The following is a 23,789-nucleotide window of genomic DNA, read 5'->3' on the forward strand; positions in this document are numbered from 1 at the left end:
TTTTGGACATAATGAGGTTTCCATCCAACGGAGACGATATAGTGTGGGGAAAAAATACCATATGTCTGCTGTGTATTTATCCTGCGAAATAAGGAATTGTTCTGCAAACATGCTTCGCTTCCTCGGCGACGTACACTTACGCATTTTTGTGGGAGAAATACTGAAGACATAGGGTATCCCCCGCCCCACCCCGCCCCCCACACACACTATATACAGTACAGTATACGATCTCACCACAGAACGATGTTCAAAATATGCGAAATTTCCCTTTAGAATGCCCTTCAATACCCCTGAATGGTAAACAGAAAAAGGGAGATACTGTAACTGAGATGAAATTCATCATCTATGGCAGTGGTTCTCGAAGTGGGGTCCCGGGAGACCCTCAGGGATCATTGAGGGGGTTCCAAATGGACCCTTACAATACTGTAACTCTGAGAGTGTGTGTAAATGGAACGAAGGGTTCCATTTGGTTCCACCACTCTCAGAGTTATGGAGGTCTTTGAAATGTAAATGTGTGAGTAGCCACTGTTCAATGGCTTTTGTGTGAAGATCACGTACATTTCCGCCTGTCTTGTCCCGTTACGATACCTGCTTTATTTAAGTGTATTCCACTGGGTATTGCTACTTTATGTTTGTTTTAATATCCTTGTCGTTTTATAAGCTTTGAAAAAAAAGTAGCCTAATGTAATTTGTAATTTGAATTTGGTGGTAGGAATCTGAAAGTCATACATCGGATTAATTACCAGAGGTGGGACCAAGTCCCTATGTTGCAAGTCCAAGTCGAGTCTCAAGTCTTTGCTCTCAAGTCCCGAGTCAAGTCCAAGTCAACACAGCCAAGTCCCAAGTCAAGTCCAAGTCCTCAGCTTTTTGTTTCGAGTCCCACACAAGTCCTTAGCATTTTGGTTCGAGTCCCACACAAGTCCTAACCTTTTGTTTCAAGTCCCAAACAAGTCCTAACCTTTTGTTTCGAGTCCCAAACAAGTCCTAACCTTTTGTTTCGAGTCCCAAACAAGTCAAAATGTTAATTCAAGATATGTAAAGATTTACATAAATCATGAGCATTTTTCACAATTTGCATTTGTTTTAAAACATGGGTTCTTCCAGGCCAACAGAACGCAGATACTGTACTTTTAATATCCTCCTTGAGGACAGGGTTTAAAAGGGCCCTTTTTAATGAATATAATGTAATTTTGTACAATCTGTATGGTAGAGTATGTTACTACAATATAACCTATACAATCAGGGTGGTTGTATTTTGTCTCCCTGCTCTTCTATTGAGACATTTAGATAATGTCAAAGGCCATGTCTCACCTAGACACAGGATCTGACACAAATTCAGTGTATCCTCTGATCAAGCAGGCAGGCTCTATTATCACGATGGTGAAATTTCAGCACTTGCACTGGAAACCGCGTTCAAATCCGGGGTAGAAGAGGAAATGTATATAGCGCTGAAGTGGTCAATGTATGTTTTGTATTAATAACCAAAATCTACAAAGTAATTGGTACCTAACATTTTCAAATAATTGTAGTGGAGTAAAAGTAGGCTAATATCTGCCTCTCATATGTAGTTGAGTAGAAGTAGGTAGCTGATATATTGCACTTTTACCTTAGCGCTAGGTATACTCTTGGTTGCTTGTTTTTGCAGAAAATGCACTTAAGACTTCTGGTGATTAGTAATTTCGTTCCCTACCTATGTTGAATGCACTTACTGTAAGTCGCTTTGGATAAAAGCGTCTGCTAAATAATGTAGAAGTAAAAGTACTGAAAATTGCAAATACTTCAGTAAAGTAAAAAATAAGTCAAAATTGTACTTAAGTAAAGTACTTGAATAAATGTACTTAGTTACTTTCCACCACTGGTTATAGTTTGCACTTAGCACGCAGTAATGTTAATGTGAAGTATAGGTCTTGCCTTGCATACTGCTTTTCTCGTCTTGTCTATCTTTAAAACCGAAAGCTATAACTGCTGGAGTTGACATTTTATTCCACCTGGCTTCAGTTCCAGCAGCGACGGCAGGAGTGAAGCCGGTGAGTTGTTTGTTTGGTAACGTGCAACATGTGGGCCAGTGTTGCCAAGTATCGGGAGAGAAACAAGCGAACCGACTTCCAAAAACAAGCCAAAAACAAACCAAATTTTGTCCAAAGGTTAGGGTAAATAAGCAGCTTTGGCAACACTACACTAGGTGTCACTGACGGCCAGGATTTCTGACTAATAACATTATAGTTGATGCTCACTTTTTTAAACATTTTTGGCTTGCTTAAGTGACTTGAAAGTGACTTGAAGGTGACTTGAAAAGACTTGAATTTTCAAGTCACGAGGGCTCAAGTCAAGTCAAGTCTCAAGTCTTTAGTGTTCAAGTCAAGTCAAGTCTCAAGTCTTTGGCATTCAAGTCCCAAGCAAGTCCAAGTCTATTTTTGATTTGGTCAAGCAAGTCTCAAGTCATCAAAATCGGGACTTCAAGTCAAGTCGAGTCTCGAGTCTCGAGTCCAAGTCCCCACCTCTGTTAATTACCATTCAAAACATAACCACTGGACTGAGTCTCTGTACTTGGACCGCCCGCCACCCCCCCCCCCCCCCCCTGCTATTTTGGACAAATGCCCCGCCCTCTCCCCCCATGATATGTTTTCACAAAACTTCTTCCAAGTCCTTTTTCAAACATGGAATATGATTTAAGGATGATGTTAACAAATAACTTTGGCGCAGTTTTTAATATTTTTTCCCCCTTTTATATCCTTTGTCTTTTTCTCATTTATATTGTTTAATGTTCTAAAGAAATGCAATGAAATTATCCTTCCAGAATATGGATGGATAATGCAGTTCAAGTGGTTAAAATAAAAATAAAGACACTCCCATGTTAAAGGTAGGGTAAGTGATTTTATTTGGTTAAAATAAGTGTTAAATAGCTCTATATTGTGATAGTACTCATTTAATAAATGCATTTTCAGGTCAGGATACCAATTTTATCCAATCAGGATAGAGAACTCAGACAGGATACAGATTAAACAAGTGAAATTGGAAGGGACGACATAAAGAAATGAGCTGACAAATTTGGAACTGGAACTTTTTGTTTTAACCAAAAAATATCACTTTTTCACCCTACCTTTAACTAAGCAGTAAATATGCAAAATAATGTGTAGCTTGAACTATGTGAATAAAGTGGATTCAGCCCGGGGTTGAGGAGTCCTCAGATAGAATGTGGTTGTACAGTAAGGGTTAGTAATTCTTTGACATCATCAGGCCCTGGGCAGCAGCACAGCAACAGGACAGAGACTCCCAATTATACTGTCTGTATAAGGACTGTAAAATGTACGGTCGGAAAAAAGCAGAGCCGAGCAAAATAACTCACTGTAACTTGGAACGAAACTATTGCGTCGGTATGAATTGATGATGGATAATTACAGGCCCTCGGTGTCCACACACAGTAAAAATGTGGAGTGTTAATTTAACCCATTAAGACCGGGAACGCATCTGTGTCATTTTTTTTATTTTAGCTGTAGCCGTTATTTTATACTTTGGCTTTTCAAAAATAGCATATCTATAAGGTCGTAGCGATGCGCTACAAGCTTGTAGATATGCTATCTTTTGAAAAATCGTGAAAACAATTGTGCAAATCTTTGAACACTAACTCAAATATTTGCTTCTTGGGGGTCCCTGGAAGAACATATTTTGAGATGGGGGGAGGGGGGTCCGGTCCGTGGCCAAATACATGTCATTTTTAGGGTCTTTGACATGAAAACGTTAGTTTATTTTACTTATGGGCCGGAGAATCGCGTGGTTTGTTGGTCTTGCGCATCTTTCTGCGTGTCGCGCACACCTTGCGTTTACTGGCTGCAAAAAAATGCACGACATGAAGTTTATCAGCGGGCAACCATATTTCGGTGTGACCGTACCCTAAGACATTTTAAGAATGGGCCTCAGGTTTTAATGGGTTAACTTCCAGAGTGGTAAAAATGCAACTGGTATTTAGCTGGTCCGTGACTTTATATACTGTGTGGTTCTTGCTGGTGACATTTATGGAATGGGGAAAATGTTGCACTTGCGTATGAGTCAGGGTTTGAGGACAATATAAGTTATGAAGGCATTGCCCTTCAGTGACAGCCGGCGAGGGAGGCGTGCGTCATTTTCTTTTCAGTGCTGAACCGTGTTGTCGTCGTCACTGTCGGGCAGGAAAACATGTATGTCCAAAACTTAAAAAAGCGAAAATATTTTGTTCCAGGGACCCCCCGGAAGCAAAGATTTGAGTTACAAATGTTTGCGTTAAAAATATATATATATTCAAAGATTTGCAAAAATCAAAAATAGCAGATTTACGAGTTCGTAGCGCGCCACTCGGTGCCACGCTATGAGCTTGTATATCTGCTATTTTTGAATAGCCAAAGACATCTAAAATGACACAGGTCTTAATGGTTAAAACAGGAGTTTATGTAATGTCGCCTCACTTCCTCTTTCACCAGTTGAACCAATTTGGCTGCCGAACACATTTTCGTTCTGAAGTAGCATGATGGAAATGTAACAGCAGTTCCGCCGCATGATGTCACAACCTTAATACTTCAATATCTTCTTTTTCATTTAGACAAATCTTCAGTATGTACTGGAGGAAGTAACGTAATCAAAAGTGCATGTACAGACACGCTAGCAATGATTCCATTCAGGACATCACGTCAATATGGTAGTGCTGTTAATGTTTTCTTTCTTTCTTTCTTTCTTTCTTTTTTCTTTTTAAATGGTTCTTTTCAGATATAGCCTACTAGGCATTACCTTTTTGTATTCAACAGCCTCTGTGCCATTTTTTTATTTTTCTGTTTTCAGGGTTGAATAAATCATGCAAATAAGACTTAAAATCTTCAATCTGTAACTTATTTTAATGAATAAAACAGTGTTTTAACCAATCTTTATGGTAGAGTATGTTAATACACTATAACTAGCACATAGTATACAGTGGTTGGAGGTGGATCTCCATACTCTTCTATTGAGACATTCAGACCCTTGTGTCGGGTAGGTCACAGTGGTTCTCAAAGTGGAGTCTGGGGACCCCCAGGGGGTCCCCAGCAAAATTAGTAAATAAAGCGTCACAATCATTTTAACCCCTTTATCCATATTTTATACTTTTATACTATTCAAAAATAGATATACAAGCTCATAGCACGGCACTCTGTGCCGCGCTATGAGCGAAGAATCGTGAAGATTTGTGCAAATCTTTGAAAATATATATTTATATATATATATATATAAAGCGAACATTTGTAACTTAAATCTTTGTTTCTCGGGGTCCCTGGAAAAAAATATTTCGAGATGGGGGTCCGCGGCCAAATACATATCATTTTGGGGGTCCTTGACATGAAAAAGTTTGAGAACCACCGGGGTATAGGTCACGGTGGTTCTCAAACTTTTGCATTTCAAGGACCTCCCATGACTCTGGCAGCATGCAAATACGGGTCCATTTGGTTCCATTTGTATGCTGTCAGAGTTACAGTACAGACTTGCAAGGGTCAATTTAGAACCCCCTCAAGGAACCTTGAGAATCCCTGGACCCCACTATTTTTGAGACCCACTGGGGCCAGGACACCTACTGATTGACAAGTAGTGCTGCCTGTAGCTCATAAGCGCAACATCTCCCCCATGGGCCAAGATGGGAGATATTGCGGTAGAAATACGGTTTCTCTCGGGGGCGCCCGCTGCCTTATAGCAGTCCAGGTGCATACCACATAGGCTCTAATGCGGCGTGTTGTGGGTTCAAATCCCGATCCCTGACGACCTTTGCCGCATGTCACTCCCCAGCTCTTCTCTCCCTGTTTCCTGTCTATTCCCACTGTGTATATAAAAGCCCAAAAAATATTTAAAAGAACAAATATGGTCTCTTGTGCATAAGTCCCGGGTAACTTACGGAGCTTTAGACTTATAGCAAGACCGACCTGAGTTGGCTCTGTACTTGGACCGCTTTTTTCCCCCCCACCACTCTACACCAAATCCTCATCGCCCAAATAAATAACCGATCTACAAGCTTGCGATGCGTTGTGAGCTTTTAGATCTGCTATTTTTCTGTGAATGTTTTCTCCAGAGTAAACGGATGCTGCTGCAGGGTTCAAGTGGTTAGCATCTGCGTACGTACGCTCTGGCCTTGGCTACAGCCCCTAGAAGTAAAGTAGCTCATATTTCTAATATTTCTCTGGGTGTAGCGGCTTTGCTAAAGGAAGGGGCTTTCTGACCACACACACATTGTGAGCATGGCTGAGGTGCACTGCCTCACTCGGGTTTCTCCCTCTGATAGCCCTTTAAGACCGGGAAAGCATCTGTGTCATTTTTTTTATTTCTTTGGCTATTCAAAAAAAATAGCCGATATACAAGCTTGTAGATCTGCTATTTTTTTTAAATGGTGACATTTTGTGCAAATCTTTCAGTATATTTTAATTTTATTTTATTTCTTTGGCTATTAAAAAAATTGCAGATATACAAGCTCATAGCACGGCACCGAGTGCCGTGCTATGAGCTTGTATATCTGCAATTTTTGGAAACATCTTGAAAATGTGTACACATCTTTGAATATATATATTTTTAAAGGGAACATTTGTATCTCAAAATCTTTGCTTGGGGGGGGGGGGTCCCTGGATTAAAATATTCCGTGGCCCAAATACATATCACTTTGGGTGGTCCTTGACATGAAAAGGTTTAAGCACCACTGATATAGCAACTTTTTTTCTCGTTTTTTTTTTTTAAATGTCTTTTCTTCAACAAAAAAAAACTGTTAGGATTTAGAAGACATTTTGTAGAATGGGGCCTCAGGTCTTAAAGGGATAACAGGCGGCCAAATAATTGTCTCTTCCTCCCTCTTCTTCCTCCTTCCTTCCTCGTTATCCTGGCATCATCTTCGCTCCAGAAACGCATGGCTAAGCTTCCACTCATACATCCGGCCCACTCTCTCTCTCTGCCTGGTGCCAATGCCAACATCAGGGGCGGAAAAGTAGCTAAGTACATGTACTCAAATGCTCTGAGTATTTCCTTTTTGTTTTTAATATACTTTATGCTTCTGTTCCACTTCTTCTCAGAGGCAAACAGTGTACTTTTTAATCCACTACAATTATTTGAATACTTTAGTTTAATAGTTACTTTGCAGATTTAAATTATTATATTACAAAACATCAACCACTTAAGCTCTATTTTATACTTAGGCTATTCAAAAATAGCAGATCTACAAGCTCACAACGTGTCGCTATGCAACGCTTGTAGATTGGCTATTTTTTTTCAAGGTTTGACAATATTTTAAAACATTTTAGTACAGGTACTTTAACTTTGGTAATGTATACTTTTACTCAAGTCAAATTTTTAACACAGGCCTTTTACTTGTAACAGTATTTGTATATTGTGGTATTGTTACTTTTACTTAAGTAAAAAAAAAAACGAATCTGAGTACTTTCTTCCACCACTGGCCGACATCCAAAGTCGTGGCCGGGGTTATCAACGTTGGGATGGCAGACTTTAAACAGAACATAGATGAAGCATTGTATGACTTGAAACATGGTCCATATACAGTAATAAAGAGCTTACGCAGATCAAAAGACAAATCTTGCAATGGCTTTTGATGTTTGAGAAGTAAAGCCTAAATGAAAAAGAAAAAAAAGAAGAGATGGTCAACTCCTTTCAAGAATGGATGACTATGAGGGGATTATCATGGCCTCCTGAAAGGTACTGGCCGGCACATCACAGTGAAGCTTCCGATGGCTTCGGCCGGGTCCCTGCTTTGAAAGGCTGATATCCCAGATCATTTCCCGTCTTATAAGTGCAGAGCAGGGCTTATCTAAGGAGTGCGGAAGTTGTAAGGGATTTTATCACTACGCCGCGGTCTATCCTAGGATTATTGTAAATGAACCCCAAGTGGTTTGAGTTTTTTTAAATGACAGTTTGAAGTGTTTTGGTCCTGGTCAAAAATGTCCGTCGCTCGATGCAGCGGCCACAGTTGGCCTTCAGCACCTGATGAAGGCCAACTTGTCAGCTCCAAAGCCCGTAGTTCTCCAAACATGTACAAATGCAAAATATAAGGTGCTTACCCTTGTGCCCCAAATGTTAACTCACTCTACGGTGTAGTAGTGCAAAGTAATAATCCATATTTTTAGATAAATAAGTGATTTAATCCCGTCTGTCTTTTTTCCTATTTACATTGAGTGTAATTCCGGAGGTGCTTCGTCACTACCGCCCATTGGGAATTTCCGACAGAATCGGCCACAGACGGAAAAATATGGAGTATTACTTTGTACTACTGCACCATAGAATGAGTTAACATTTGGGGCACAATTGGGGTAAGCACCTTATATTTTGCATTTGAACATGTTTGGAGAACTACGGGCTTTGGAGCTGACAATCCAGTGGGAAATGGGGGGTTGGTCTCTACGACTCTCGTAGATTGAAAGTGTCAGAATCGATAAAATACATCTACGAGAGTCGTAATCTACGGCTAAGCTTTCACCATTGGAATTGCACTAGGGAACGTACACGTTATTACATTGTATGGGTTTATTTCGGCATAGCGCAACATATGGTGAAGTAGGGTAGTGCAGGTCATTGCAACAACCACTGATCTTGTGAAAAATGTAAACGGGACCACCAAATATTCTAAGCTCTCCGTGATTCTGCCAATAATCATATTCTTTGAGACACATCCGAGTTTGTGCCGGGTCAAACAAAGGCACCGCGTGGCGTTGATTCCCTTCCCCTATTCGCTCATACTAGGACATGACGTTTGTGTAGGCGGAAGAATACCTCATGATGTAAACGTGCAGAGAATCATCTCTGAATCATTCTCACGTCTATAATTTATGCTCCATTGTACTACTGCGAAAACAGACGATCTACAAGCTTGGCTAAAATCGTCTATTTTCGGCATGCATGCAACATATAAATCAGGCTTAAAAGCTTGATTTTTGTCTCCGCCAGGCCGAAAGGTATGGCGAGAGTTTGTTTTACCCCCTGTCCATCCGTCCGTCCGTGTTTCCGTGTGTGTGTCCATTCCCACTAGGCTGAGGAAGAAATGCCCTCCTTTTCACATTGGCCTGTTATAGCGCCACCGGCAGGTCTAATTTTGCAAAACACATTTTTGGAACAAAATGCCTCAAATCATGAATGCAGTGTCCGATTGCCGTGAAAGACGTAAGAATAAACGGGCACCCTTTTCACATTGGCCTATTATAGTGCCACCAGGAGGCCACAATAACGTACCTGACCTGGCGGAGACCTGTGCTCCGAGGAGCACTTTTTCTAGTTATACTTGGTTTGCATGCTGGTGTTGTGCGCCGTAAAATAGCAGATATACAATTATAACTGAGGCTTTTAACTCTGATCAGTAAATAGCAGATCTACAAGCTCACCACACGTCACAAATGTGACGCGTGGGGAGCTTGTAGATCTGCTATTTTACTGAGCGCGACTCCAGGCATGGAACTAAGTATAACTAAGGCTTTTAACTCTGATCAGTAAATAGCAGATCTACAAGCTCACCACGCGTCACGAATGTGACGCGTGGTGAGCTTGTAGATCTGCTATTTTACTGGTAGCGCGACTCCGGCCATGGAACTAAGTATAACTGAGGCTTTTAACTCTGATCAGCTCAGAGGAATCTGTAAAAACAACATTGAGGGATATGGGGGGATGGTGGTGGTAGGAGGGGGAAGGGGGCGTGTGGGGGCTCTTCAGTTGCAATATGTGGCCAACTTGACTCCGGGGTCAAGATAAGCCCAGGACATGAAGACCATGGTTGGATGATATGGTGCCCCCCCCCACCCACCCCACCCCCCCTTCTTACCCTCGCCTTTGAAATGCCTTCCAGACTCATTGAGATACACTCCAATGTGTAACTCAAGCTAGCAGTTCTGAGGGATCCCGAGATTACCGCAGAGACAAAGGGCTGCATTGAAGAGAGGTAAGCGGCTAGAAGGGGATGTAATGAACTTCATGTGAAAAGCTTCCCTCTGGAGATGAGAGAGAGGTACTCAGGAGAGGAGGCAGGGTGCCTGGGCTCTCCCCTCCCCGTCCCCCCCTTAGCCCCGCACTTCTCTTTGATTCCTCCTTGTATGGATGAAGGCAGTGTTACCGACCCCTCTGTCTGAGGCTTGGAGTGTGCCGCCTCCTTCCCCAAACCCCTTCCTCAGGGATTTTGATCAATTATAACAGTGCTTCTCAAACCTTTTTTTCATGTCAAGGAGGGAAAGCCCAAATCGAATGTGTTTGTGGCCCACGGAAACCCATCAGAAAATATTTTGTGCCAGGGGGAATTTTAACAAGATTTGAGTTGTTAAAATATTCCAAAATAGTCACATTTATTTTCAATATATTTTGAAAATAGCCGATCTAGCTCACAATGCGCCGAATGATGCCGCTTTGTGAACGTGTAGATCTGCTATTACAGTATCTAGGCTTAAAGTGGTTAAACAGATTTTTATGCTGTATTAACACATTTTGCTGGGGACTCCCCTGGAGCCCATTCAAGGAACTCTAGGCATCCATGGACCCCTTTGCATTTGTGTCATTTATTTTAGATTAAAATAGCAGATATACAAACTCAAAGCGCGGCACTGCCGCGCTAAGAGCTTGTAGATCTGCTATTTTTGAATTAAAGAAATCTAAAAATGACACTCAGATGCGTTCCCAGTCTAAATGGGTTGAGAACCACTGAATTATAATGATTTAGGTAAATCCATCCACTGTAGCCCTCGCTTGCCGTGGTCCGGCTAAGTTTGATGTTTTCAATGCACACACCGCTGTACGAGCGACTGTAAGAGGGGGTGCATACTTTACCATGTCAAGGACCCCCACATAGACTTTCATTAGGCCTTAGGACTAGTCCTAAGTGACCCCTTGCCCTGGGGGTCCCCAACGCCCACTTTGAAAAACCCTGAGCTCTATTTGTGCCAAGTTTGGTGCGGATCGAAACAACGGTGCGCCTTTGGCACCCAGACCCAGGGGCAGGGCCGTGTTAATGTCAAAATGCGACCTAGGCAACGGACAGTTTTCGGGCCCGCGCGCGTGCATGTGCGCGCCATGTGCGCGAAATTTTGCGGTTATTTCGCGGATTGTGGCCGTTTTTGGGCGTTTCTTTGTTACTTTATTTCGGTTTTAGGGTTAGGGTTAGGGTTATGTTAGGCTTATGTTATTTAATTTTAAAAAAAGTAAAAAAAAAAAAACGTAAAAAATATATATATATATTTTTTTTGGGGGCATTTCCCCCCCCCCCCCCCCGACAAGACATAGGCATGTGCCTACATTGCCTGTGCATAAACACGGCCCTGCCCAGGGGCCCCTGGTGTGGCTATTCTGATGGCAGACCACCTGAACAGTGTTTGCCCCTAGTTTGGTGTAGGCGCGAAGCGACGCGTTTCGAGCTTGTAGATCTGCTACTTTTTGTATTTTTATCCTGAAAAGTAGCAGTTTGAGGTTCAAGGTTGAACTTTATTGTCGTGCGGACTGCGAATGGTTCCTTTTGTTGATGGTGTCGTCAAGAATCTGCTCCCGGTTTGACCCTAATAAGCCCTTTGTGTTTGAGTGCACCTATAGCCTTTGAAGTGAGTTGCTTTCATTGTCAAACTGCACGCCTACTAGTGACATGCAATCCATTCAGATTGCACAGGGAAACCACGCCATTATCCACACTGTCTGAGGACGTTCAGTACAAGAATTTCCCCAGCTGTATTGCACTTGACAATAAAACACCATGAACATTGCAGGGGGAAAAAAGAATAACTTGATCACACAATACTTTAACTTTACTTGTTTATTTGGAGAGGGACAATGCACATTATATGAACGTTCAATACATGATCGGGAAATTAATCATCTGAACATGATTTATATGTAAACAAAGCTGGTTTTAGCTAGAAGCTCATTTCCATCCACAGTCAGTCCCTAAACAATTGGGCCCGATTCACTAAGCTGTTTACACCCATATTTTGAGTGTAAACAGCTTTTTGGTCTTAAATGGGGGCGTGGAGCAATGCAAAGAATTTTCCATATGAACACGCCTCTGACCTTTAGGCAAAAATGAGGAACAACTGTGATCCGCACATATCAGGGATTCACACACCCCTTTGTCAATCGCATCGTCGGATTTTGCATAGAGGAAATACACCCTCCTTTAGACATTTTATTTACACCCGTATTTACACTGATATTTACGACCAGCTTAGTGAATCGGGCCCGATGAAATACAAACATAACACATACAAAAATGAACATTTACGTCTACCTCAAAAAATAAGAACAATTACATTCCTAATTTAAAAATATCTAAAAGATTGTCAGTGTTCTCATGTTTAGGACATTTAGTTTTATTGTGTTTTAGTCATTATAATGTCAAAAGGTGAAACTGGTGACTACAGAGTACAGGGATTTCACAGCTTGCAGTGTTGCTGCCATAGTTATAATGGTTGCTACCAGCTGTGTTGCACGTGACGATGAAACACCTTGATCATTGCAGGAAAAAAAGAACAACTTGAGATCACAGGCCTTCTACCTTCACATCTCTGTCAGGTGGAAACCTCATGTGTCCAAAACTGTTTACTTTTCAGTAGCAAAAGTAGCAGATCTACAAGCCCAAAAGATGCTTTGTGTGACGCTGTATAGTAATGATCAAGTATAGGGCGTTAATTTTACGAAAAAACATACAAAGTTTAAATATGGAGATAAGAGGTTTCTGCCCGACAACAACGATCATGTCAAAAGGTGAAAGTCATGGTGACTCATCATGTCACAGAGTTCGTTGTGAACCTCTCAGTCCCACTCAATCCTTCCATCCAGTGGTCTAAAGCAGTGGTTCTCAACCTTTTTACAACAAGTACCACCTCAGATTTTATCTGTCATTCCAAGTACCATTACCGCCAAACGTGCACGCGCGCTTGCACTTTTGGCATCGTGCGCGCGCGAAGCGCGCGTGCGATATTTTGCGCGCGCGCAGCGCGCGCGATTTTTTGGGCGGTTATTAGCGGTTATTCATGCTTTTTGGGCGGGTTTAGGATGGATTTAGGGCAGTGGTTTTCAACCTTTATCATGCCAAGGACCCCTAAATTGATAAACATTCGGCCGTGGACCCCCATTTGAAAATGTTTTGTGCCAGGGACCCCCAGAAGCAAAGATATCAGTTCATTTTCGCTTTAAAAATATATATATATTCAAAGATATGCAACACTTTTTCAAGGTTTTTCCAAAAATAGCAGATCTACAAGCTCATAGCGCGGTGCCTGCTATTTTTGAATAGCCAAAGCTAAGTGGTTAAAAATGATTGTGACGCTATTAACTCATGTCCAACTTGACCATACTGTACAATACCAAGTACATTTTCAAAAAGCCAAAGTTTAAATGGGGCTGAAGCGGTTTATGTATGTTTTGTCATAATAATTAAAATCCACAAAGTTACTAGTAGTAACTAAAGTTTTCAAATAATTGAGGTGGAGTAAAAGTATAATATTTGCCTCTGAGATGTATTGGAATAGAAATAAAAATATTGCAAATTGGAAATACTCCAGTCAAGTAAAATTACCTTAAAATTATACTCAAGTACAGTATTTGAGTACATGTACTTAGTTACTTTCCACCACTGTCAGCATTAGATAAGATGAATTACTCACCTTCTGAAAAGATGAAAGAAAACACACTTTTGTTCCATAGCCCCACATTGTCTTGGTTTCAGAGATCATGGTTGTAAATATGAACTTTTGCCACAAAGTCTTTATATTCCATAATGTCCCATGACCCACGTCCGTGTTATTGACATTTTGACGATGCACGTTAGTCAAGTGGAGCTGTGTTCCGTGAGCAGAAAGCTGTCAAGTGGCCTCCAGAAAATAAATCTGGTTTCCTTTCAAAACGATGTGCATTTCAGAATAAGAGGTTTTTTAAAACTCTATCCTTGTAATGTTACAATTCAACACACGTTTTATTTTGAAATCATACTACTGGAAGTAGAAGTACCCAGGTAGCCTAGTTGAAACTACTTAACTTCACGCGAAAGCAGCTGTTTATGCGGAACGGGGGGAGAAAAAAAAAAGTCAGACAAACAGTGGGGGGAAATCACGGATCTGTGAGAGTGTCCCGTCGTCCCGTTTGACTTTTTCTTAACGGAACGGCGTTCCGCCACCGAATCTTTTACCGGAACGCCGTTCCGGACCGTGCCGGCCCACTTTCACCCCTGCCCTTCACCGTGTTTGTTTTGATCGTGGCTACCAGTACCGGCGCATTCAAAGTAACAGCCAGGAAATGCGCTGTTCCCACGCTGACAAAGTGTTCAACAAAACCTTTTTTAAATTAAATTTGAGTGATATTATGGTAATGTTATTTCCATTCAAAGTAGTATTTCGATAGTTTTATTATGTTTTCATATATATATATATATTTTTTTTTTCATTTCCCCCCCACTTTTTTCATTTTTGGGAAGATTCTTCCGCGTACCACCAGGGGGGGGCTCAAGTACCACCGGTGGTACGCGTACCACAGGTTGAGAACCACTGGTCTAAAGTAACTAAGTGCATTTACTGAAGTACTGTACTTAAGTATAACTTTGAGGTATTTGTACTTTACTTGAGTATTTTCAATTTCCAATTCTTTTACTTCTATTCCACTACATTTCAGAGGCAAATATTGTACTTTTACTCCACTTCAATTATTTGAAAACTTTAGTTACTAGTTACTTTGTAGATTTTGAGTATTATTGCAAAACATACATTAACCACTTCAGCCCTATATACAGTACATTTCGGCCATTTGAAAATAGCCGATCTACAAGCTCACAATGCGACGCATTGTGAGCTCGTAGATCTGCTATTTTCAAAAGATTTGAATACACTTGAAAACTTGAAATGGGACATTCTGCACCGTGAGTACTTTTACTTTTGGTACTTTAAGTAAAATGTTGATGCCAATACTTTTATACTTTTACTCAAGTCATTTTTGAATTCCGGACTTTCAGAGTATATTTCTACATTGCAGTATTGATACTTTTACTTAAGTAAAAGAATTGAGTACTTTTTCCACCACTGTTCCATGATCCACATGGAACCAGAGGCCACACCAACAACTTCTTCACATCACTGGCTTGTAACTTGGCGAGGAATAGGATCCGCCTTCTTTCCCTAACTTGCAGCAGTGGAAGAAGAAGTACTCTGAGATTGTTTTACCACAGCAATACTATTGTTACAAGAAATGCATACCTCTTATATGGGAGATGAAAAGTAGCATAGTTTATCAGCATGCTGGCATGAGTAGCCTCGCGTAGCCAGACTATATCACTGCGTGGATTTGAGTCTGGTGCTTCCATGAGGAAGTTTTTTTTCCCAAGGGGCGGGATCAAAACAATGGCCCTCGACGCAATTGGTTAGACCTACAACCAACTACCAATTACAGTCTCCCATATTCGAATACTGGGCCCTGATTGGTCACCCACGTCTTCTGGAGCAGGAAATGGATTCTCTATGGAGCGGTGCCAGACCATAGAGGTACTGTATAATATAACTAGAGGTCAGATTGCCCCGCCCCCAGCTATCATTTCAATGAATGTGCTCAGTGGCGTTTTGAAGCACCCGGAAGTAAGCATAGGAACCAATATGAACCAATGGAATCGCTCCATGCGTCGTGACGCGTCGTGAGCATGCGCACAAAAGGGGAGACGCATGCGCAGTAGCATTTAAGTGCATTCTCTGATTTGACCACCAGGCTTGGCCACTTCAATGTTCTACCATAGTTCTGGGGGCTTGTGCCAGACCCAAATCGCAGAGTGCAATTCTTTTTTGCACCCGCAGATTCGTCTGGTCCCAGGCTATGACTAGAGCCCATTACAGCACCCACCACAGCATGGCATAGAGCCGTGGTTCTTCTCAACTTGTGGGCCATGGCCACAGGTTGAGGTTGGCTACTGGTGGGCCGTCAGGATATTGTGAATTCCCCCCGCGGGATCAATAAAGGTATCTTTACTATCTTCTGCTCTTTGTTGGAACTCCGCTGGAGGGCTTTGCTTGGTTAGGAGTCTCCCACTCTCATGGGCTTGTTGTTGAACATTGGGAAAGTGATACAGGCTGTATATCATACAGGCTGTATTACAATCATCCTGCTTGAGGCCTCAAGAAGAAACTTTGTTTTCTTGTAAAAAAAAAAAAAATCAACAGAGATACTGCAGAGTGGAATGTAATGATATGATCAAAGTACCCCGGGATATATTGTATCCATCTCTTCATTGTGTGTGTGTGTGTGTGTGTGTGTGTGTGTGTGTGTGTGTGTGTGTGTGTGTGTGTGTGTGTGTGTGTCGATTGCACAATGGTTTCGTGCAAAAATAGTGAAAGTAGCCGATCTACAAGCTCACAATGCAGCGTGCAATGAGATGCGTTGTGAGCTTATGCAGTAGGGTGGCTTTTTTCGCTAATGACATGCCCAAAATAGGGAGCGACTATTAATTGATTATTTTATTAAATGATAAATGTATTTATTCTATTTTTGTAATCGGTACAATCTATGCTCGATTAACTGTTGCACCCTGTTTGTGAACTCAATGATCTCGCCTTGCCTCTTGCTTTTGTGTGCCTGTGTGTGTGTGTGTGTGTGTGTGTGTGTGTGTGTGGGTGTGGGTGTGTGTGTGTGGGTGGTTTGAGTGCACATTTCCATAGCACAACACCATGCTCTCGTTTTACCAGTGATCTGTCGACAGAAGAGGCTGGATTAGATTTGATTATGGCTGCAGTGCATTAACCACTTAAAGAGTAGTTCACCCAAAAAGTTACTTAATTTCTATCAATTACACACACACCATGAAGCCTTGAATTAATGGAGATTTTTTAGTTACTTAGCCAATATTTTTAAACAATCGTTTCCCTCTATAGTACCAGCAGTCATCGGCCACTGGAGCAGTGTGGTGGTGTTTACCTGCAGAAACACACTGCCCTCTTGCTGTATTTTGGTGTTTTCATTGTTTGTTTTGGTAAAACAGACGTTTTTGAGCTACTAAAACAAACAGTGAAAACACCAAAATACAAGTGAGAGGGCAATGTGTTTCTGCAAGTAAACACCATGCACCACTCTACAGTAGCCTACTCCAGTGGCTGCTGACTGCTGGTGTACAGGGAAATGATGGGTAAAAAATTGATATCTCTGATGTCGGGCAGAAACCAGCTAACTCCAAAATGTATTTACATTACAGTATGTGCAAGCACATAAGGTAAACACAGGGCAAAGTACTAGTGGTGGAAAGTGACAAAGTACATTTTACTTAGGTATTGTACTTAAGTACAATTTTGAGGTATTTGTACTTCACTTGAGTGTTTCCAATTTCCAATACTTTTACTTCTACTCCACTACATGGATCCAATGATTTAACTTTTACTCCACAACATTTATTTGAAAACTTTAGTTACTAGTTTTGATTAATATTACAAAACATACATTAACCACTTCAGCCCTATATACATTTTGGCTATTTGAAAATAGACAATCTACAAGCTCACAATGCGTTGCGAAGCGACGCATTGTGAGCTTGTAGATCTGCTATTTTCAAAAGATTTGAATACATTTGAAAACTCGAAATGGGACATTCTGCATAATGAGTAGCCTACTTTTACTTTTGGTACTTTAAGTACATTTTGATGCCAATTACTTCTGCATTTTTACTCAAGTAAATTTTGAAATTCCGGACTTAAAACTTGTAACAGAGTATTTCTACATTGCAGTTGCAGTATTGACACTTTTACTTAAGTAAACATTTGAGTACTGTTTCCACCACTGCTTTGCATGCAGCATGCAACAGAAGAAAATTGTTCTGGTGTGTCAGTGTGTGTGTGTGTGTGTGTGGACCTAAACCACAGCCTGTGACTGCGGCTATTCATTTTAGAAGGGGAAAAAACAAGGCATCTAATTGAATACTATGCTGTATTGTGGAATGTCACCCAGGCCTTTTTGGACATACTACAAAATGAAAAAGCCTCTCATGGTCTTTACGCCGTGGACGGAAAAAAGTGCATAAAACTTCTTACAAGGCAGTTAATGGTTTTCATCTCTTAATGCTGTGGTTAGTTTCCATTGCTTATTAACCCATTCAGACCAGGAACGCATCTGTGTAACCACTTAAACCATTATTTTATACTTTGGCTATTCAAAAATAGCAGATCTACAAGCTCATAGCGCGGCACCGAGTGCCGCGCTATGAGCTTGTAGATCTGCTATTTTTGAAAAATCTTGAACATTTTGCAAATATTTGAATTTAAATATTTTTAAAAGCGATTATTTTTTACTCAAATCTTTGCTTCTGGGGGTCCCTGGAACAACATATTTTGAGATGGGGGTCGATGGCCAAATACATATCATTTTGGGGGTCCTTGACATGAAAAAGTTGAAGAACCATTGATATAGAAACATACGTTTTTCAAAAAACTGTAGGAGTTCGAAGACATTTGTAGAATCCCCAAAAGCAAAGATTTGAGTTACAAAGTGTTTGCCTTAAAAAAAAAAAAAAAAATATATATATATATATATATATATATATATATATATTCAAAGATTTGCACAATTTTCTAAACATAGCAGATCTACAAGCTCATAGGTGCCGCACTATGAGCTTGTATATCTGCTATTTTTGAATAGCCAAAGATAACTAAAAAATGACAGATTCTTCCCCGGTCTTGATGAGTTAATGCAGAACCTTGGATGGCAGTCAAGTCTTCCCTGTTGCTGCATGATGCCCTGGGGGGATGAATGCATAAAAACCCACACCTGCCTCTCTATACGCTGACCATCCTAGAGGAGCATGGAGATCATTATTATCCTTCAGACAGCAGACTGAGAGCATGGGCGATGGGGGAGGTCCTCTGTGTCTGAGCCCAGACACACACACACACACACACACACACACACACACACACACACACACACACACACACACACACACACACACACACACACACACACACACACACACACACACACACACACACACACACAGGGGGAACTGTTTGAAGGAAATGTGTGTGTGGATACAAAAATGTCAGTCTAGAGACCCTTTGGCAGTGGTGTAAAGTAACTAAGTACATCTACTCAAGTACTGTACTTAAGTACAATTTTGAGGTATTTTTACTACTGGACTACTGTTTCCAATGTTTCCAATTTCCAGAACTTTTACTTCTACTCCATTACACCTCAGAGGCAAATATTGTACTTTTATTCCACTACAATTATTTGAAAATTTACTTTGTAGATTTTGATTGTTAAAACAAACATACATTAACCACTTTGGCCCCATATAGTATAGGACTTCGGCTATTTGAAAATAGCCGATCTACAAGCTCACAATGTGTCGTGATGCGACGCATTGTGAGCTTGTAGACCTGCTATTTTCAAAAGATTTTAATACATTTGAAAACTTGAAATGGGACATTCTGCATAATGAGTACTTTTACTTTTTGTACTTTAAGTACATTTTGATACCAGTACGTTTGTACTTTTACATTTGAATTCCGGACTTTTACTTGTAAAAGAGGACTTCTACATCGCAGTATTGACACTTTTACTTAAGTAACAAATGTGAGTACTTTTTCCACCACTGGTCTAGAGACTCATTGGTTCTCAAACCTTTTAATTTCAAGGACTCCCCATAACTCTGAAAAGCATGCAAATGCCTGTACGGGTCCATTTGGAACCCCCCTCAAGGAATCCTGGACCCCCATTGTCTAGACATCTTTTCTTCTTAAGCAGACAAAGTCAAAACCTTTTCAACTTTTAAGAGAGATTCCAGGTCTGTGTGTGTGCATGGTCATCATGTCTGAATCACAGCGTTCGTTTGATCGACTAGACCAGTGGTTCTCAAAGTGAGGTCCGGGGACCCCCAGGGGTCCTTGAGGAAGTTGCAGGGGGTCCCCAGCTAAATGATGGATAGTTAGGAACCAAATGGACCCTTATGGGTCTGTAACTCTTGAGAGTGTACAAATGCAACCAAATGGACCCTAACGGGTCCATTTGGTTGCATTTGTACACTCTCAGAGTTAAATTAACATCGATTTTACAATATAAGTGCAGGGTCCCAGAGATATAAATGTCATTAAATGGGGGTCCGTAGCCTAATGCATGTAAAACCGGGGGTCCTTGAAATTAAAATGGTTGAAAATCCCTGCTAGAGTCGTAAAAGCTTTTCTTATATGGGGGTCCCTGGCATATCTTTTCAGATGGGGGTCCGTGGGCTAAATAAGTGTCAATTTGGGGGTCCTTGACATGAAGAAGTTTGAGAACCACTGGACTAGACTACAGCCAAGCTCAAATAAAGCTTGCCTGGTTGTAGGCAACGATTCACACAGGCTGTCATTCCGACTTGGCTGCTGAAATAATATCTACTGAAGATAGTTTTCACACCTTCCAAGCTCTTAAAAGACACTTTGGTGACCGTGTGTTCGTTCCCCATTTTTTTCTACAAATGGAATATATGTATGCATACACAGTGACATCTGCAGGATTCACGAGATTCCTATCATGGGGCTTTGTTGGTTCACTTAAATAAATATATAAATAGAAGCTGTTCATTCCTCAATTACAAAATTCATAATTTAATAAGGTGCTTTTCACATTCCACATTAGCCTAACACATCCCATCTTGAACAAACTGCAAACTTGCACTGAATTACAGTATAGGCTACATCAAAATGTATATATTATGATCCATATTCAATATTTATTGTGTCTGGAATGCGTCCAAGTTTTGAGTTTTCAGACATTCACAAGGCTATAAGTAATAGCCTGTATGCATAGCTAAGCTTTCCTACTGTAGCAGTGGTGGAAAGTAGGACTAACTAAGTACATTTACTCAAGTACAGTACCTAGTACAATTTTGAGGTACCCCAGATGTACGTAAAAGTACTTCAAAATTATACTCAAGTAGGCAAATTGAGTAAATGTATCCATACTTTAGTTACTTTCCCCCCCTGGCCAATGAGGAGAAGGTATGCCTGCCCTGGGCTCAGACAGTAGTAGCCATGGTTCACATGACGCTCGTCTGTCACAACACAAGCGTCATGTCGCTACTTGTTCCTGGCTTTTAAAATGTCTCCATCCATACAACCCGTACATCTACATAAACGTTCAAATATAAAGTACTTAACCTACGGCCACGGATGTAAACATTTAAAACGCCTAGGTTTACGTTCTTGTATCCTCCGTATTGTTCAATAAAAATCATTTTAATTTGATCGGTGGCCATTTTCTCAGACTGTTCTCCATATGCTTTCAACTACGCGAACCTATCGGTTGGGAGGTGTACTGCACTCTGATACAGTTATACCTCTATGAAAAAATGGCCGCCGATCGGGGTAAAATGCTTTTTATTGAACAATACGGAAGATACGGGTACTTAGACTCAAGCGTTTCAACTTTTTATATCCATGGCCGTAGGTTAAGCACTTTATATTTAAAATGTGAACGTTTATGTAGATGTACCACTGAATGTAAATGGAAACATAAAAAAACAAAACAGGAACAAGTAGCGCCATGGCTGTCATGTTACGGCTAACAGAGTAGAGTAGAAGCTGCTATGTAGCTCGGTCGTACGACCGTGTCGTGGCCCCGATCTACAGGCTCACGCGACGCGTTGTGAGCTTGTAGATCTGGGGCCATTTTTTTCCCAGCCAGCTCGGGCACCAGTGCACCACCACCACCGACCTATCATATGGGAGCTTTTTAAGTGGTGGAGTTGGTCGGAGTTGCAGCAGAACTGCCAGACAGTTAGTCAGTATAACTCATAGCCATAGGTAACACTGCAGGGCAGTCAGAGTCAGTCAGACAGTCAGTCAGTAAAGTGCAGCCCAGCCGTTCCTGCAGTAATGGTGCAGGACTGTTGTGCAGATGTTTCATGGTACAGATGTTTCATGGTCCGGGGACAGTCTGTCTCCGTAGAGTAGACTGCGTCTCAACTTTTTTTTCTCTTAGTCTTGTGTTGTGTTTGTCTGTCTTTTTTTAATCTTAATTTTTTGACAAAAAAACCCCCAACAACCTGGACTACCTCTTAAAAAAATTACTTTTAAAATCCGGTTTTTAATACGGTTGCAGTTTTGTCGTCATCAGCACCCGAGTTACTTTTCTCTCTCTCCCCCAGTTTGTACTACATGGATGGGGCTGTATGTATCCACTAGATCCACTAGATCTACTGTATTTATTCACTAGATCCAGTTCAACACCAGATGCCAGAACAAGACTTATTATGCAGCAACTTTCTTTTTAGTATTTTTTGGCGTCTAGACTCAGAGACTGAGAGAGTAACGTTCAGAATGCTTGACCGCTTCGCTGAAAGTTGAAGACTAGAAGAGACAGACTAAAAGTTCTCACACTGTGAGAGAGAGAGAGAGAGAGAGAGAGAGAGAGAGAGAGAGAGAGAGAGAGAGAGAGAGAGAGAGATCCGTTCCTCTCTCCTAAAAGGAAAGTCACTACTGTCCGGAGAAGTGGCAGCTCTCTCTCTCCACACTATAGCCCTCATCGCTATGGATTGTATGTATTTATTGGTGTACTTGTTGTCACTCGGTCTGCTGTTTCTGGATCATAAACACAGCGCAGAGTCGCATGGTGAGTCATTCATTTGATTTATTTTTGGTCATTTTCATTCTCACTCACTGTCTGGGACTGGGACGGTTTTCAAAGGCATCCAGTGATCCAGCCTCTCTGTAGCAGTCTAGCAGAAATATAGTGGCATAACTTGCATACTACATTGCACAGCCTATAACTGCAGGGTGCATATAGGAATGATATAGAACTCACAAAGTATAGTTTTTAGCCTATACTGTTCATGATGGACATAGGCTACAATAAGTAGCCTATTATTTACCATATTATTAATATGAAAAATAGAAGAAAAAAAAGAGAATTCTAAGAGCTACTAAAGTAAGTTTGCACATTTTTTTTTGTTGGTAAAAATCTGTTTTACCAAATTCCCCCCCCCCCCCCCCCCCCCAGTAACACATCTGTACTAATCTTATATTCTGCAGTTAAGAGTCATAATAGTTCTTCTAATAGTTGATATATTCAACAGAGTCACTTTAGCCAACTTGATAAACCTTATAGACATAATTTTTTGTACCGGTGGGTGGCCATCCATCCCACACAGGTTCTGTTGAATGATGATTCTCACTATCTGTCCCATCAGCAGAAAAACTCTCTGGAAAGTTAAGTGAATATGGTCTTATCGTGCCATTCAGCACAGACTCCCACGGACGCTACATCTCTCACGTGGTCTCCGCTGCAGCAGCTGGTGGGGGTCCAGGTGGCGCTGCCGCCACCGCCACCGCAGCCTCCAACCCTGACAGCACAGGCACCGGCACAGGTAGCACCGGCACCAGCATGGGCACCGACACCAGCACTGGCACCAGCAGTAGCAGTAGCAGAAGGGTTGCCCGCAGTGCCCCTCAGTCACCCACCACCATCACCACCACCACCACCTCCACCAGCACCGGTCAACATCAGCAGCACTTGTTTTTCAACGTCACCGTGTTCGGCAAGGAGCTCCACCTCCGCCTGAGGGCCAACCGGCGGCTGGTGGCCCCCGGCGCCGTGGTGGAGTGGCAGGAGGACTTCGAGGAGCGGGGCAAGGAGCACATTCACGGGGACTGCGTTTTCACTGGGGATGTAACGGACATGCCGGAGGCCTCGGTGGCCATCAGCAACTGTGACGGACTGGTAAGTTCAAGTTGATCCAGGGGTTCAGGCCACGTTAAAGATTTGTTTTTTTGGGGGCTTTTTATGCCTTTATTTATAGGACAGTAGACTGACAGGAAAATGGGAGAGAGGAAAGGTTGTCGGGATGGGGATTC

The 23,789-nt window shown here is 41.5% G+C and overlaps 2 protein-coding genes across 5 annotated transcripts in view; one reads left to right on the forward strand and one right to left on the reverse strand.

The window, feature by feature from the left end:
* The window catches only part of polr3a (polymerase (RNA) III (DNA directed) polypeptide A), a 380,370-nt gene that overhangs the window by 100,287 nt on the left and 256,294 nt on the right, over positions 1–23,789 (reverse strand). The window lies entirely within an intron of this gene.
* The window catches only part of adamts14 (ADAM metallopeptidase with thrombospondin type 1 motif, 14), an 89,244-nt gene continuing 87,866 nt past the window's right edge, over positions 22,412–23,789 (forward strand). For 3 of the 4 annotated variants that reach the window (XM_084079447.1, XM_084079449.1, XM_084079450.1), the window contains exons 1-2: positions 22,412–22,548; positions 23,126–23,655. In XM_084079447.1, coding sequence (XP_083935573.1) covers positions 22,467–22,548; positions 23,126–23,655 — 612 coding nt within the window. In that variant the 5' untranslated portion in view covers positions 22,412–22,466. The remainder of the gene's footprint in view (positions 22,549–23,125; positions 23,656–23,789) is intronic. The other variant, XM_084079448.1, reaches the window with a different exon arrangement.

Source organism: Gymnoscopelus microlampas (assembly GCF_963454915.1).
Source record: "Gymnoscopelus microlampas genome assembly, chromosome: 14".
In the NCBI taxonomy this organism is placed as follows: domain Eukaryota; kingdom Metazoa; phylum Chordata; class Actinopteri; order Myctophiformes; family Myctophidae; genus Gymnoscopelus; species Gymnoscopelus microlampas.